At 40.7% G+C, this 18368-nt stretch overlaps 1 protein-coding gene across 1 annotated transcript in view; it reads left to right on the top strand.

The window, feature by feature from the left end:
* Positions 1-18368, top strand: part of kn (EBF transcription factor knot) — a 365525-nt gene that overhangs the window by 77680 nt on the left and 269477 nt on the right. The window contains exon 5 of the mRNA XM_080274820.1: positions 11014-11069. Within this exon, the coding sequence (XP_080130946.1) occupies positions 11014-11069 (56 nt within the window). The remainder of the gene's footprint in view (positions 1-11013; positions 11070-18368) is intronic.

Here is an 18368-nt window from a genome sequence, read left to right as displayed (position 1 = left end):
ACACACACACACACACACACACACGACAGAGATGCAAGCTCAGTAAGGATGAAGATGACTGGAAACTGTGTAAGGACCTTAGAGAGAGAGAGAGAGGAGAGAGAGAGAATATAAATGTTAGAGTTATAGACTTTACCGTTATTTTGAGGTACCAGTATTTAAAGATTAGAGTAACAGAGAGACACAGTAAAAGAAATGACAGTAACTGAAAAAATTACATAAGTTTAAGACAAGGATAGCGTATCAGGAAGAAGGGGGGGGGGGGCAGGAGATCAAGGAAGATGGCGAGAGAGAGATTATGGTAGAGAAATAGGGAAGTGAGAGAGAGAGAGAGAGAGAGAGAGAGAGAGCATAGCATGAGGGAGGGAGGGCAGTGGGGAGGAGGGGGGGGGACAGTTACCCTCCCGCCGGGGCAGGGTGTCGCCAGGGCCCCAGAGACGCGAGGCAGGTCCCTAGGGCTGATCAATATCCTGCACCCCGTTGCAACACACCCGCCTCGACCCTCTCCTCTCCTCTCCTCTGTCCAGCCTTTAGCTCCTCCCCTCCTCCTTATCCCTGTTATCTGTCTGTTCTGCATATCCTGTCGTTATTTTACACCTCCTTTTCCGCTGTCGAATATTTTTAATACTCTAAGTCTCGCATACTTAATTCTGTAATTCTTCTCTCTCTCTCTCTCTCTCTCTCTCTCTCTCTCCGACATAATTTCTGCCCTCATTCATTTTCTAACCTCGTGTCTTCTTTTCCTGTCATTTTCTCTTCCATACTCTGCGTCTCCTAAGTTCTCCTCCTCCACCTGTGATTCTAAATGCTACACTTCTCTTCCTCAGCCTGTCATTCTCAATTCCACACCTATTATTTTCCTCCGCATTTCATTCTTAATTCCACACCTATCATTTTCCTCCGTCTCTCATTCTTATTTCCAAAGCTGTCATTTTCCTCAAACACCTTAATTCCATACTCACTTCTTTTCGTCCAGTTCTCATTAATTCCACAGCAATCATTTTCCTCCTGATTCCACACCTGTCCTATTGCTCCTCACGTTCTTATCATACATTAGTCTTAGTATCATTTTGTCCTTATCTTTTTCTCATCCCACTTTTGACTATCTCCACCCTTTCCTTCACCTCTAAAATTCTTCTCTGTCTCCCTTATTACTCATCTTTATCATGCCTTGTAGGTCAGTATTCTTGATAGTTTACGAGGCTCACTACCACGTCATCGTTACTGATTTGCCTCTTCAGATGGCAGGGTAATATTCGCTTGCTTTATTACCTCCTGCAGCGTAATTAGAGAGAAAAGATAAGAATTTGATTATGTATTGTCAATATTTAAACATTACGAGACTACAGAAGGATGTTGTGGTGAGTAATCGAAATAAGTCGCTAAGGAGGAGGTAACTGAGAACCTTTTGAGCTGAAAGAATAGACTGTTTCCTCTAGTCCTAACTATCCATTACTCCTCTCTCCTATCCCCACCCCAAAAATCCTCTCATCTCTCCTTCCCTAAAACGTCTTCTCTCTCATCCCTTTCGTCATTTTCTGTTACTCCAATTCTCAATCTTACCCTGATCCCCCTTGTCTCATTTCTTTTTCTTCCACGTTAACAGTTACCTGAGTGTCTGTTAGTCGTGGTTACCTCATCTGTTTAGGCTCCTCCCTATACCACACCCTCCTTTTCCCTCTTTTAGTTGGCCTGCACAAGAATATAAAACGGAGGGTGAATTCTGTTTGCTAGGTAGCCGACATTTGGCAGCTCCTACGAGAATAGAACAAAGATAGCAAAGAAGGTTGTTGTTGCTGTTGTTGCTGCCCATCATCTTGTTGTATAGGCTAGTTTCCTTTCTTTGTTATCTTCAATTGTTCATCTCCCTGTTCTTTTCTTGGCCTGCCTGATCCTCTCCTAGTTCTCTCACTCTCTTGGCACTTGGCACGCTCCTTGGCACTGACCCTCTTTTCTTGGCTCTCTGGATCGACCTCTCCCCCGCCCCACACTGTATCTTTTATCTTCCCAATCTTTATTTGATCTCTGGCTTATATTGCCTTTGGTTCCATGGTTTACTCTCGACCTGGATCTTTAGGCTAGTATACAGTCTACCTCGATGTTAGGCTAGTATACAGTCTACCTCGATGTTAGGCTAGTATACAGTCTACCTCGATGTTAGGCTAGTATACAGTCTACCTCGATGTTAGGCTAGTATACAGTCTACCTCGATGTTAGGCTAGTATACAGTCTACCTCGATGTTAGGCTAGTATACAGTCTACCTCGATGTTAGGCTAGTATACAGTCTACCTCGATGTTAGGCTAGTATACAGTCTACCTCGATGTTAGGCTAGTATAGTCTGCCTCGATGTTAGGCTAGTATACAGTCTACCTCAACGTTCCTGCTGTTCTGTGTGGTCTACTGGCATTCACTTTCATGGTATAGATGAAGCAAAATCGCAGCCTGACCTTACCTAACCTACCCTGAAATTCTTCCAACCCAGGAATTAATTGGACGTAAGACTGCCTGCTATAGTATACATATCCGATAAAGCAACTCCTCTTCTGTAGACTGCATGCCCTAGTAACACCGTCTGAGCTGTCTCCTCTCCTTTACGACATCCAATTCTCCTTTTATCCCCTTCATCACTTCAGTACCTTAATATCTTGCTTTATTGTTGCTGCCGTCAGACGATTGCTTTCACATTGAGAGAGAGTACTAGCTGCTGTGATGGGTTTGTAGATTATGTACATAATGCCCTTCCTTTTTCATCTTAACAGTTTTAATTCTACTTGAGAGACATTTTACTGGAAGCGAAGAGAGTCTCCCACCCACCTACCCCATGGCTTTCCTTATCGCACACATTCTTATTTGACTTGTAGATCTGTCTTGCTTTCCTGGCATCTCGTAATTTTTCTTGTCCCTTTAAGTCTTCTTCACTCATTCCATTTTCTAAACTGTCCTTGCAATCTACACACTTGTACGTATTTGGAGTATATTATCTATTTATTTACCCAGTACACTGCCTTTCCTTGACTCTCTTGTTTTCTTAACCATGGATTTTACTGAGTCGCATGGAGGTTCCTTAAAGAGGCCGCCCCTCACAGGATACGGCGACAGGCATATAGACAGGCTGAAGAGGACAACAGGTGAACTAAGCGTTATTCTTTATTGCATCTGCCTCCAACGCCACTCAGTCCTGTTTATTATGCTGCGTTCGAGAAGTTCCGACAGTTGCCTGCATGTTATTGGCGTCTCCCCTTTACTAATGTGTCTTCTTGCTCGCGGCTTGTCTTCCTCACGGCTCGTCTTCCTCACTGCTTGTATCGTGCAAAGTTGGAATGGAGCGCTCTTTAGTAATGGGTCTTGATTGTGAAGTGGTGCGAAGTGTTCAAACGCTTCATACACGTAGTTTTGATATGACAGTAAAGTTTCTTCTTCTGTTAGTTTACATCTTCCTCTTTAACCATTTCCTTTTGCTGAGAGAACAGAATAGTCTTTGGTAATATCTCCTCTTTAACCTGCTCAGTACGATATCTCACCCTTTTTATTATTGTTCTCCATCAAACGATTTTACTCTGCTGAGGGAGAGATCAGGTTGTGAAAGGCTTAATGGCGACAGTTTAACCCCGTCACTACAAACAGTTTCTTCAGAGCTAAGTGTCTGGAGCTTGTAACAGTGAAAAAAATAGAACTTGATCCTTCATTGTTGCAGATTTAAGATGTAACTGGCTTTAGTAATGTCTCTTCTTCCTTAATGCTTGTCTGTTGCAAAGTGGAATGCAGTGCACTTTAATATCCCCTCAGTGTTCGTCTCCTGGGAAGCTTGAATGTATCGCTTATTACCGTCAGCTAGAAATAGGAAAATATATCTCTAAACCCAGCTAGCGTTCCCTCCTTATTAACGTCTCTTCGTCAGCCCCTTGTCAGTTGCAAAGTAAAACGGAGCGCACAATGTTTCCTTTCTCTTGTCCGTTGCAAGTTGAAGGAAACGCTCTTTACTAATTGCTCTTCCTCCTTCGTCCTCGTCTGCAGCAAAACTGGAATGTAATGGGTACGTAGTAAGTGTTGCCTTGAGGTACGAACAGAAGAGCATACCCTCAAAATAATGTGACTTTCCTTAACTCTATGATTGGGCACGATTTCTTTTTGTGTTTTGTGAATGAAATCGTCCAACAGTCCTTACCAGCTGTAAAATTAAAGTGATGTTATTGCCAACATGCTGGAATAAGAAAAATAATATAAAAACTGCGTAATTTTCCCTCAGCCCTTCGACTGCTTAATTTTTCTTTCGTGCTGTCTCTCGTTAGTAATATCTTTCCCTCCTTCATGTCCTTTGCAGAGTTGGAATGTAAAGCTGTGTAGTAATATTTCTTCCTCTTTGTACTTGTCTTCCAACTTCACATAATTCAATAACACCGTGTCTCTTTTTCTTTCTCTTCTTGATGTCAGTGCACTCCTTTCTGCCATCCTCTTCCTTCGCCTCATAAACTCCTCAAAACCGTTCTCTATCCCTCCCTTCCACCTTTTCATTGTCCTCTTTTCCTTTATCCTCCTTACTTTCCTTTTTCTATTTTCCCTTCCCTCTCCTTCACTGTTTCAACTCCTTCCTTTCCATCCCTGCAGTTCTCTTAACCCTTTATTAATTCCAGTCAATTTAGTACTTACCGGGCTCATAAAGTAATAATCTTTCTTTAGCCATTGCTCCTCTCCCAAGCATCATTCCTGCTTTTGTCCTCTGGCGTTTCATTTTTCTGCCATTTCTCAGTTCTGTGTGCATCCTTTCTTCCCTAATTTTGTTTCCAGCTTATTTCTTTATCTGCCTATCTATCTATCCGTCTGTCTATCTGTCTGTCTATGTCTGTCTGTCTCTCCACAGTTTGTTTTCTGCCTTCGTCACCCCTCTCTCCATTAATTCATTGCTAACTTTGTTCATTTGATCCCCTACCGTCATAAGCATGTTCTTATCGTGTTATCTCTATCCACCTCCCCCCCCCCGTCTTTCTCTCTCTCTCTCTCTCTCTCCCCACCTTTTGCTCTTTTCTTTACTCCCCTTACTTCCGTTCTTTAAATCCCTTATTTCCTTGCTTTACTCTTTTCATTCTACATTTCCCTTCTCATCCTTCCTTCTCAGGTTTTCTGTCCCCTTCTCTCTCATCCATTCTTCATAATTTTTCCCTCTCGTTTTCACCCAGTTTTCCTTTTCTCCATGCTTTCCCTACCTTCACTTCTTCCCTTGTACTTTTTTCCCTACCTTTCCTCCTTCCTTTATACCTTTTCCCTACCTTTCTTCTTTCCCTTATACTTTTTCCCTACCTTCCCTCTTTCCCTTTTATTTTTTCCCTACCTTCCCTCCCTCCTTTGTACTTTTTCCCTACCTTTCCTCCTTCCCTTGTACTTTTTCCCTACCTTCCCTCCCTCCTTTGTACTTTTTCCCTACCTTTCCTTCTTCCCTTGTACTTTTTCCCTACATTACCTTCTTCTCTGGTACTTTCCTACCTTCCCTCCTTCCATTCCTTTGCTTCCTTTCTTCCCATGTACCTTTTCCCTACCATTCCTCCTTCCCTTGTACTTTTTCCCTACCATTCCTCCTTCCCTTGTACTTTTTCCCTACCATTCCTCCTTCCCTTGTACTTTTTCCCTACCATTCCTCCTTCCCTTGTACTTTTTCCCTACCTTTCCTCTTTCCCCTGTACTTTTTCCCTACCTTCCCTCCTTCTCTTGTACTTTTTCCCTATATGCCCTCCCTCCATTGTACTCTCCCCCTACTTTCCTCCCTTCCCGTTTATGTTTTCCTTACCAAAACTTGTGCAGTACATTTTCCTGGCGTTCTTTCCTCGTATTTTTTTTTTTTTCATGCTCTCCCTCTATCCCTTTACTTCTAGATGTTTTATCCTCCTTCCCTCTTATTCATTTCCTACCTTCTATTTAACCTACCTTTTTGTCCCTCCTTCTTTATTCTTTCGTACCTATCCTCCATTTCTCAAAATTTTCCCTACCTCCATCCCACTTTGCTTTTCCTTGCCTCTTCTCCATCACTTTATTTTCCCTACCTTTCCTCCATCCCTCTGCACCTTTTCCTACCTTTCCTCCATCCCTCTATATTTTTCCCTACCCTTTCCCCTTCCGCTACCTTTCCTCCATCCCTCTTTCCTTACCTTTTCTCCATCCTTACTTTTTCCAGCTTTTCCTTCCCTCCATCTATATTTTTCCCTACCTTTTCTCTCCCTCCCTATAGCGATCTATCTCCTCCATCCTTCAGTCCCTCCCCCTATCAATTCATCAGTTGTAGGTAATAATGTTTCTTCGTTAGCTCTGGCTCCCCACCTTAACATTCTCTCTCTCTCTCTCTCTCTCTCTCTCTCTCTCTCTCTCTCTCTCTCTCTCTCTCTCTCTCTCTGTCTCTCTCTCTCTGTCTCTCTCTCTCTCTCAGACTCCCTCCTCTATTTCCCTGCTTGCCTACCTCTCCCACTACCTACCTCCCTCATCTCTACCTACCTACCTCCTCCCTACCTACCTATCTCTTCCCTACTTACCTACCGCTCCGACTGCCTACCTACCCCTTCCCTGCCTACCTACCCCTTCCCTGCCTACCTACCCCTTCCCTGCCTACCTACCTCTCCCACTGCCTACCTACCCCTTCCCTGCCTACCTACCCCTTCCCTGCCTACCTACCCCTTCCCTGCCTACCTACCTCTTCCCTGCCTACCTACCTCTCCTACTGCCTACTTACGTCTTCCATACAAGCCTACCATTTCCATACCACCCTGTCTCTTCCTTACCAACCTGTCTCTTCCCTCCTCGAAATGATCGGATCTCGAATTTGGCTCTCTCTTGTATTTTGTTGTTCTCTTGGAAGGAATAGTAATTGCGGGCTGGTGGCCTTTGGTTCCTGCTTCTTCGCATTAAAAAAAAGAAAAAAAACTCTCCTGACCTACCTATTTCCCTCCCTCACTTTCTATCGCTTTATACGTCCCTATCTCTTGCTACCTCCCTATCTCTCTCCCTACCTCCCTCTCTCTCTCCCTACTTACCTATCATCCCCTACCAAGTTCTCTCCCTCCCCTACCCATCTCTCTCTCAATTCATCAGCAAGGGTAATAATGTTTCTTCGTTAGGCCAGTCCCCCCTTCTAAGCACCCCTCCTCACTTCGTCTCTCTCCACCCCCTGATCAATAGCCCTGTCACCCTCCCACTACTGTTACGGCTGGCTATTTTTTTTACTAGTGTGGGGGTTTCCTTGGGCTAGTTTATTTTGTTTTATTTACCATTTTTTTTTGTGGGGGGGGGAAGGTGTTGAGGGGCGGTGATATTAATGTGGATCGGTGCCTAGTTGTGGTTGATATTGTTATTGTTGTTGTTGTTATTATTATTATTATTATTATTATTATTATTAAATCTTGTTCGTTTTCACCCCATTATTAATAGGTGATGATGATGATGTTGAAAGTATGTTGAAAGATGCAAGAGTAACAATTGAAAGAACAGATTGACGAAAGGAGGTGGGGAGAGAACTGAAATGGGGGAAGAAATTAAAGTTGTCTCCTGGAGGTAAGGGAGGAGGGAAGTAAGGAAGGAAGTAAAGAAAGGAGGGAAATAAGGAAGGAAGTAAAGAATGAAGAATCGAAGGAGGGCAGGGATAGTTAAGGAGATAAGAACAGGTGGAGTGAAGGAGACGCAAGAAAGGAAGGGAGTAGTAAGGATAAAGTTAAAGTTGGCAGTAGGAGAGTTTGGAAAAAGGAGGCAGTAATAAGAAAGTTGGGATGGAAGAGTAGAATGGAAAAGAGGAAAGAAGAGGAAGAGGAAGAGGAAGCGTGGAAGAGAAACATTAGGAGAGAGGACACGAACACGGATAGATGGGAAAGGGTAGAATGAGAAGGGAATATAAGAGTAGGAGGATGGAATGGGGAAGGAAAGAATGTTGGAGAGGACAAAGTATGGAATAAGAATTTGGAAGAGAGAATTTAAGAAGAGTTTGGAGGGATAACATAATAGGAAGGAAGTAAGGAGTGAATAATCGAGAGGGAAAGGGAAAGAAATAACAAAGGTAAGGGGAAAAGAAAGTAGAAGAAGAAATGGAAGAAAGAAGGAATGCGTTGCGAGTGATAGCATATCGGAAAGAAGATAAATGAGGAGGGAAAAAACAGAGTGAAGGGGGAAATGAGTTGAAAGGATGTTGCAGAAAGGAGAGTTAAGGGTTAGGAATGGCGGGAGATGGGTAGAAAGGAAAATCGGAAAGAAGCAAAAACTGAAGAATGAAAAAAAGGAAAGTGAAGGGCGATGAAAATTGGAAAAAATAGGAGGGATGGTAAAAGAAAGGAAAGCTGATGAAAAGAAGGAATGGGAGAAGAATTTGAGGATGAGAGAAGGTAGAAGTGATAATTGAAAGTAGGTGAGAAGGAAGGATGGAATAAAAGAAAATGGGATGGAGGGAAGTAAGCCGGAATGTTAAAGACACATAGAAGGGTAGAAAGAAAAACCGAAGGAAGAGAAGGAGAAGGATTAAAGAAAAAGAAAATTACGGGAAAGGAAAGGTGAAAAGAAGAGGAGAGATGGAAAATTATAAAGGAAATCGGGGGAAAAGGAGGAAAGTAAGAAGGAACTCGAGGAGGAGGAGGAGGAGGAGGAGGAGGAGGAGTCAGCAGCAGAGGAAGGCATCGAACCGTGGAAGGAATAATGACAAGAGATATTTACCAACAACAACAATGGCTGCCGAACCCCAAGAGAGCGCTGGGTTATCATTGGTTGGGAGGCCAGACAAAAGACGCTCGGTCGGCCCACCACTACCTCCTCCCCCGCCCCCCTACCTCAGCATGGATAAGCCCCTACCCCCCAATACGGATAAGTCCCTAACCCACCCCCACCCCAAAATAAATAATGTTGTATCTGAGGAAACCCTGCTTGATGGTGAAAAGGGTTTGGTTTTCGTTATTGTTCTTGTAGGGATATTAAGTGTGGCTTCTCTCTAGCTCGAATTAGATTTCTGTGGAATTTGATATTTTTCCTACTTTTCTACAATGGTATCTTTAATACTGACTACCGTAAGGTGCATTTTTGTAGCAGAGAAAAAACTTCATTGCTTAATTTTTCCCTGAGGTCACGTCTTTTAAACATATAGGCTACCATCACGCTATTTTATCCAGCTTGAGAGAGGCGTGGCTATAAAGGGATTAGATGTAGGCTAATAACTGTCTTGGCAACGAAAAATCTCTGTATAATTGAACAAAACTTTCTTGTAATAGCGAGAATCAAATATAGAAATTATAGAGTGCGTCATTACACTCCAGATGCGAACCATTTCAGTACAATGACTTCCTGTTTTGTGTTGGCGAGGTGGTCAGGTACTCCTTCACTACGATAACTACTTTACGAGATTCTAACAACCTTTATATGCTTTTACTTTGAACATTAAAGACACCTCAGACGGAAGGGGGTTAAGGGAATGGGATTATTTTGGTACCGAGCCACTCTTTTCAGACCCTTAGTTCATGAATTTACGCATCTATAACCCTTGTACATTTGTATGATAAAAATGCTGGAAAAAATATAATGACTACGTGTTAACTAAAATATAATGACTGTGTTAACTACTCTGTTAGTAATCATCGTAGACTTGTTTACCAGGTGTGATCCAATAACTGCATGTGTGTCTGGCTAACTCTGCGTCGAGTATTCGTGATCATTTAAGTCAAGTCCTGATTTTTGTAGTCATATGGAGTAGTGATTAATACTCTTTGACGTCTGCATATCATTTTAGCAGATATTTTCCACATATATTTACGTTGTTCTGCTTACACGAAAGGTTTATCGAGACATATAGTAAACAGATGATATAATTTGCGGTATAACACTTTCAGTTTAGTATTAAACTGGCCAACTATTTGCCTCCTCACTAAATCCAATTTTTAATGTGTTTCTAATTATGGGAAAAATAGGTACATAATTGTTTAGCTATTTTCTTCTGCTTACCTTTAGACTGTCTAGCTATATGTTAACCAGCACAGTCCATTAAGATATCTCGGTTCGGTGCATCTTTTTTTTTTCTTTTTTTTTATGTTAGTAGAATGCTTTTGAACGGTAGAAAGTAGAAGATATGGTTATTAACCCATTTGCTTTTCAGCTCACTATTTTACTCGGCTATCCAGATGCCAGCCAACTTAATCCATCCAGTTCTGTATGAGGAATTCATGTATCAGTTTAGCCAAATTAGTAGAGTGAGAAATATTATTTATGAATTTAGCCGAGTTACGTTTCATCCCTTTGTTAGGCACTGTTCTTCTTAATAAACCTGTCATACTGTAATGTGTTAAGTGATCATACGTCCAGCAGGAGGTACGAATTATTACTTTTATAGATGTTAACAAGCTTAACTCCTCATTAACCTTAGTACAATGTTAACAGTGTAGCATGTATAATTTGAGTAGAACAAGTAAATGATTAAGTAGAATTTACAACTTCTTTCATAATTATAGGCCTTTGTTTATACCGTGCAGACGTGAATGATATGAATCAGTTTTAGGATGTGAGTAACCTGTTCTCTTTTCAGCTGAATTTTAGGTTTGCCAAATGTTAAGGAATTCTATTTCTCTAGTTTTGTATAATTATTTCAGTATCTAAAATGCCTACAATGTTAAATCAGTGTTTCCTACCCCCATTTTATACATAAGCACTTAGGCCTGTGTTTTCTTACGGTCTGCTTTCATTGTGATCTCATTATAATCCCCATGTTTCTTTAGGTGTAGTAACCCTCTCTTGTTGCTCTTGGTTTTGCAGGTGTTAGACAAGAGCAGGAAATATACCTCAGAATAATAGACTCCGTAACCAAACAGGTAAATACAAGCTTTACTACGATCCATATATATATATATTTTTTTAAAGCTACCGCCCCTTTTTCTCGGCCCCCCCCTCCCTTGCCCCCTTTCCGCTGCCGCCCCACCGCCCCACCACCATCTCTCGCTATCTCTTTGACAGCTGGTTGCTTTGTTTTGGCCCCGCTTTTAATTTTCCCTTTTTCCTTTCTTTTCATTTTCAGGGATAAGGCAGCAGCAAGATATATATATGAGACTCATTGATTCAGTCACCAAGCAGGTATGACACTGATCAGTCAAAAGTTCCCTCAGTAGATAAGTATGATCAGTAGTTGGGGTTTGGCAGTATAAGTAGAAGCAGTTCAGTATGTTCAGTAGTTGGGGTGTACAGGTTACATATGGGAGTTAGATAGGTATGTAGTATTAATCTAGCCGGGTATACATACACAATTTCTCTGCGTATCTATGTATCAGTATGTATGATCAGTAGTCAAGGCTGGGGAAGAGACATGTAAACTCAGCATGCATTAACATCAGTGGTCTGGCTGATGATACGTAATGGATTCTGTATATTAACTGTAGTAAAGGGATATACATCAAAATCTGTAGGAGTTTATATTGCTAGTAGTGGGACTGAAAACAAACAAACAAAAAACATTGGATTCACCTTAGCATGTAGAGGAAAGTCAGAGCATAAGTTTTATTTTTTAGTAAGGGGAAATAGTTCATACTAATAACTCCAGTATGCATATTTACCATAGTGAAGGGGGAAAAATTAGGACACATTAGATATTCAGTATGTATCGTAGAGTAACTTTATTCTGAGTAAAGCTAATCTAACTCTTAACCCCTCTATTCCAGTGGCGTCATTTATCATATATCTAACTCATACATGATTTTCTTCAGCTTAGCGTAGGGGTTAATGTAGACGCTATAATCGCATTTCAAAAAGTCTTACCTGAAGTGAATAAAATCGTCTGGAGGTAAAATATAGTAAAGGTGGCGTCCTGGGGCAGAAGGGGTTAATGGCATTGGGTACACTGTTTCCCTGAGTCTCTTTACGGTAGAATCTGTATTTTCGTCTGTTACAAAGCTCGCTACACCTTTTCCCAAGCGATTTATTTTGCTTATTACACCTTACTGACCTTTTCTGTGTTACATAAATCCATCCAGTATCGCGATACTCTGCAGAACGTACAAAAGGATATTAACCAGTCATATCCAAAAACAAATCGCTAAGGAAGAGGTGTTAGGGAGCTTCCTTACCCGAGGAGAATATCGGCTCCCTAGCACCTCTTCCTTAGATATTTATTTTTGGAGATGATGCTTAATATAATTTTGTACTTTATTTTTGAAGTGTATGGTATGAGAATGACTTGTATATCACGGTAAAGCTAGCAAGGTGTAATAAGCTAAATAAATCGCTAAAGAAGAGGTGTTAGGGAGCTTCCTTAACCGACGAGAATGTGGACCTAGGAGTTGTATTCTCACTGGCTTAAGAGGCTTCCTGGTGCTTCCTTATTATATTCCTTGGGTATATCTTTACATGGCACGGTGATATTCCTTCTGTGACAATTTTGCAAACTATCAATAATTAGGAATGCAGGTAACGCAAGAGATTAATAAGAAACACAGGATAAATCGCATAGGAAAAGGCTATAGGGACTCTCTCAGGCTACTCAGAATACAATCTTACGGGTCATTTTTTCCTTGGCAGTGGAGGCTTCGTTGCACCATTTCCTGAGCTATTAACTCTGTGCGCTACACTTTATTTATTTATTTATTTATTGCATATATATTAAAACCCTGAACCACGAGAGCCTCTTTATTTAATCGTGCTACCTTCAGACGATTTTATTCAGCTTCTGGGAGACTGAAATGCAAGGGTTAAATAAAGCTCTAATTAACCTGTGGACACCTAGACGTACTACCTGTGTGAAATGTAATCGTCTGGTGGTAGCTTGAATGAAACGGAAAAAAATCATTATAGTGAATGCGGTAATAGTCTGCATCTTGTTTAATTTTTAGCATCAGTACCATAGAGGAGGATGTAAAGGTGTAATAAATAGAATAAATAGCAGAAGAAGAGGCGATACGGATTCTAAGCCAACGAAAATACGTCTCTAAATGCTGTTATTCTGTATACGTCTCTAAATGCTGTTATTCTGTATACGTCTCTAAATGCTGTTATTCTGTTTGGTTAATGATGCTTCCTAACACCCTCTCCATAGCGATTTATTTTGCCCATCGCACCCTAGTATTTTGTTGCCTATTATCCATCCCGTTTGTATCGACTACTTGAATAACAGAATAGAATATCAACTTGCCATGTGTAAAAAAAAATAAAAATAGTAACGAAGAAGTGCTGGTCTCCTAAGCTGAGGAAAACACAATTCTAGATTTCCAACTCGTATTTTCTTTAGTGCTTTGAGTTGCTGTTGTAAAGTGTCAAGTTTTTGCCTTGTCTATATATATATTTTTTTTAATTCTCTTATTGAAGTGCTTTATTGATGTGGCGATTTTTAGTTCTTACATCTCCTTTATTGTAAGAAGTCATTGCAGAATTCAAGAAAGGGTTAATAAAGGGTTATTAATTATTTTTTTTTACTCATTTTATACGAGGTCTTCCCTGAGTTTGATAATATCGTTTGGCCTTTTTACATTATTATTATTATTATTATTATTATTATCCACTTCCACATTTATCATTATTATTATTATTATTATTATTATTATTATTATTATTATCATTAGTATTATTGGAAAGGTAAACAGCGTCATTTTTCCTGACCACATTGTTACTAAATCGAACACAAGGCAAAAATTACACACATTACTTACATAATATCCCTGTAGTCTAGTTTCCTTCTTTCCTGTAGTGCTAGTAGTGACTGTACTTTGCTAATTTTAAGTACAATATACGGTAAGTGTGAATATAAATGCACAAATTTGTCAATAGTTTCCTCTTATGCTTTTGCTGATTCTAAATACTTTCCTGTGATTTGTGTGGATAAAGGTATTAATTTTTTGCTTATTGTTTGCCTTTTTTTATTATATAGCTTTTAAGTATAGTATCCTCGGTGTATGAAAAAGTATATAATTTATGTATAATTTGTGTAAGTGTATAATTATGTGTATTATTTTGCTCTCATGCTTTTGCCTTGATCCTTCCAAACATTATTTTGTCAAGGTAAGTCATTTGAATCTTTTCCCACATGAACATCTTAGTGAAGCTGTATCGATTTCTTATGTTTCATGGACAAAATGGTAAAAGTAGCTGACGTGTACTTTAGCACAGGAATATGGTTTAACTGCTTGTCTCTGGATGTATTATTGTCGTCTTGCGCATTTAGGTAAGTGTTTGCGGGACTTCAGTGATAATGTACCGGTACTATAATGTTCACGTACTGTTTGTCCTTTCCCATCGACATCAATCTGGTATATTTTGTGTGGTATTGTTCTTCGTCCGTCCGTGTAGTAGGTATATATTTTCGTATGTTTTTATGGTACACTTCTTTGTTGCTTTCTGTATTGTGTGTTAGTGTTTTCAGGCATCGTTCTTTTCTCCTTTGCTGGCGTCGACGGTGTTCTTTGCCTAGTGGTCATGACACGCCGAACGTTTTAAGAGCACTCAGCGAGCAAAGTAAAGAACAGCTACCGAGAACACTTCATATAGAATTGTAGTATAGAGCGATAGTCCGCGTTTTATAGAGCTTTGTTCACCCCAAGAGGAATTCCAGCTGTATATTCCAAGTCAAGTATACAGTTCTTGGTTACTCTTAAGATATAGCAGACTGAATATATAGTCCTTTGTTCACGCTAAGATATTCCAAGCAGGGTATATAGTTGTGTGTGGAGGGTGGGGGGAATGGTTTTAGTAATGGTCGGTGTGGCTCCCTCCGAGACGTGGGGTATTCTTGGCCAGGCGTCCTTAGGGAGTCGGTGCCCCTTGTCCACCATCGATTGGGGATGAATGCTCTGCCCTGGAATTTGACCGATGGCTTCTGCTGCTGCTGCTGCTGCTGCACTTAGACGCTGAGGGATGAGGATGAATAATGGCTGGAAGTTGAACTCTTGCAATACTGGCTAGAAGTTGAACTCTTGCAGTAATAGCTGTGAGTTGAACTCTTGCAATAATAACTGTAAGTTGAACTCTTGCAATAATGGCTAGAAGTTGAACTCTTGCAATAATGGCTAGAAGTTGAACTCTTACAATAATGGCTAGAAGTTGAACTCTTGCAATAATGGCTAGGAGCTGAACTCTTGCAGTATTGGCTAGAAGTTGAACTCTTGCAGTATTGGCTAGAAGTTGAACTCTTGCAATAATGGCTAGAAGTTAATCTCTTGCTGGGGGGAAATGGCTGAAGTGCTAACATTCTGACTGATGCTTGAAACTTGAGCTTTACAGGGTGAAATGGTTGCAAAGCAAAGGCTGGAAGTGAAATGCTGAATGGTGCCTGGAAACTGAGGTCATGTTGAGTAAAATGGCTGCAATTCTGACATTCTGAATTACTAAAACTTGTGCTTTACTGGGTGTGGATGATGGCTGCTGGTGAATTAGTTGCATTAATAAGACAGATGGCTGAATGGTTGATTGGTGGTTATGGAAGGAATGACTGCACCACAAAGGCTCAGACTGATGGCTGAAACAAATGGCTGCGAAACTAAGGCTGAATGACATCTTAACATTAGTGACTTATTGGGTGATACAGCCTACGAGTAAGACAAGTTGTTAGGACTGAATGATAAGTTTAATGACAGATTTAGTTAAAGACATGAATCTTGGAGGAGTTCTTGCATCCAAAACATTTAAGTAAAGTAGGTCATTGCTGAGTCCATAAGTTCTGTTTCTGAAAGTAGATAGAAATATATGGTTTATTGTAAGAAATGGGTCCTCAGGGAGTCCACGCACCCAAACACAAGTAAAACCATATCGCCATTGAGCTGCTGAGTGAATGTTTTATATATACGAGTGGATGGAAACTAATGGTTGACGGGGAGAAAATGGCCTTTGGTGTATTGATCCACTCAGAACATTTTCCTTTAGTAGAATACAAAGCAATTTCATATCTACTTAGGCAATTGTACCTTTTAGGATTTTTGTGAGCTACAGTTCTGGCACACTTTTATATTTTTATGCTATTACCCTCTGAGGATTTAAACCTCTCATATCCGCATAAATTAGGCACCAAATGATTTTACCGAGTTCGAAGGGAATCACGGGGGACTGAGCGTGTTGATATTGTCTCCATTAGTTCTCTCATCGTTAAATGTACCCCAGCATGTTATTTATTTTTCTTTTAACTGACATGTGGCGATTCAGGTGGTGTTGAGTCAGAGGAACATGACTACGACCCTTCCAGTAGGATGATGTGTTTCTAATTCATACATTCCTGATCACTTCATCTAACGTCTGTGCAAAATTCTCTGAGTAATTGTGCAAGATACACGCCATTAACCTCCCTGGCTGTTAAAAATCTGCCTTACGTTAAATAAATTCGCCCTGTGGTATCAAGAATAAAATAAAAATAAAGATAAAAGTGTCAACAATTTCAAGGGGTTAAGATGGAGTAGACTTATTCCAAGATTTACTTCTTACGGTGCGTCTCTTGGGGCTTCCTTCGGCAAAGTGGCCTTCGATTGGCTATGAGTCCGTCGGATAACAAATCGCCCGACAACATATACGTGAGTCCTTGGTGCTGACGGTGTAATTTACCTTAGTTATGCCTCGTCGTTGTATTTTGCGTTTTTCATATGCGACGTTTGCTATATGCCGCGTTTTTTTATGTTACGTTCGCTATATATCGCATTATTATTTGCTACGTTTGTTGTATATTATTGGTCAGTATTTCCCTTTCAGTATAGCCAGTTTTATTATTATTATTATTATTATTATTATTATTATTATTATTATTATTACAGTTTGGGTAGGACTGGGAGTGTACTAGTGCTATAGTAATAACAAGGTACCTCCATCATTATTCTAAGCACCACGAACAAAACAGTAAAACAAATGACCAATTACAGCGGAACGAGGAAGACAATAAGTCAGACACACTCCTGTTAGACAAGTGTATTATGCCTCACGTCTGTTATTCACATTCACGAATAATCACGTTTGTAATTATCTTTGCATTACTCAAAGCTCACTGCATTTTCGTATATTCAAACAGGGTGATTTCTCGTTCTTCGTTGTCCCCTCTTGAAATATGTCTTTCAGGGTCATACTTTACGTTGTTATTTCCATCACCAAAATGACGTATGTTCATGGCTATAATTAACCTTTTCTGTAAATGTATATGCTTCTTTATCACACTTACCGCCGCATCCTGAGAACGGTAGCCTTGATTTAAAAAAATATATATATATATCTATTTGTCACCGTTCGATTTCTGTCTTACGTACTCTTCCACCTTTTCTTTTCCTTTTTTTTTATCTACATCTTTTTCCAAGCACCTTCTAATGCAACCTGTCATCCTTTCACTCATGTACTCGCCTTATCTCACCATCTCGGTCTTGGTCTGCCTCGTCTTCCCCTCCCAGCCACCGTAGTCACATACACCTCTCCACTTCGCTCTTGAGATACCCAATATACCTCTTTTTCTAGCCACCTACCGTATACCTTCTTCACTTTACCTTGGCTCTCCACCTTGTTCCTGGTTTACCTTTCTTCTAACCACCCATTCCCGCACCATATTTATCGTTGTTATTTTACCCCTTATTCTCCCACCCACAATTTTAAGAGCTCTCCCAGTCAGTCTTTCACTTTATCTTTGTCCATCCTCAAAGTGTTCATTATCAGTTACTCTCTCCTCTTCTCAAACGCTCTCCTAGTCAGTCTTTCACTTTCTTCATATCCATCCACTGTAACTCATTCTTTTTCTCACTCCACTCCAGCATCTTACTCTCGGCTACACCTTTCGTTGTGTCCCACGTGTCTCAGTGACATAAAGAGGACATATCGCCACCACTGTTTATCACCATCTGTATCTCGTATCTATCAATCAGTCTATCTCTTTCTGTCAGTCTGTCTTTATCTGTATATGTCTGTCTCTTTCTCTCTATTCATCTATCTGTTATCTATCTATCCTACCTATCTATCAGTCTGTCTATCTAGCTATCCATCTGCCTCCCTCTCATCATCATAGTCCACGTGTGTGAGTGTGACGTGAAGAGGAGTTATCGCCGGCACCGTTTATCACTGGCAATCACTGTTATTAAATAATTGTGGAGGGTCGTAAGTCAGGTTGTGGTGCCGTGGTTGTTAGCCCGACCCACACCCGCCGACACGGTGGTATCTGTGTGGGTGTTGTGGTGCTGGCCTGTGAGTGTGGGTGTGGGTGTGGAAAGCTGTGAATGTAAGTGTGGGTGAGGCGGGGGTGAACTGTGGGGTGCTGTGATGTGGGGCATGCTATCATTTTCCAGACCCACGGTCACGATGGAATCTTTGCGGGTGTGGATGTGTAGTGTTGGGTTGTAGGTGTGCTTGTGGGTGTAATCTGGGTGTGGGTTTGTGGTATTACAGGGTTGAATTGTGGCGTGTTGTGGTGTGGATTCTTGTTATGAGACAGCCCAGCCG

The sequence above is a fragment of the Coenobita brevimanus genome, chromosome 59, assembly GCF_032717465.1.
Source record: "Coenobita brevimanus isolate Jiangsu-jjx chromosome 59, ASM3271746v2, whole genome shotgun sequence".
Taxonomy (NCBI): Eukaryota; Metazoa; Arthropoda; class Malacostraca; order Decapoda; family Coenobitidae; genus Coenobita; species Coenobita brevimanus.
The sequence above is the reverse complement of the archived record's forward strand: the minus strand, read 5'-3'. Positions and strand labels throughout refer to the sequence as shown.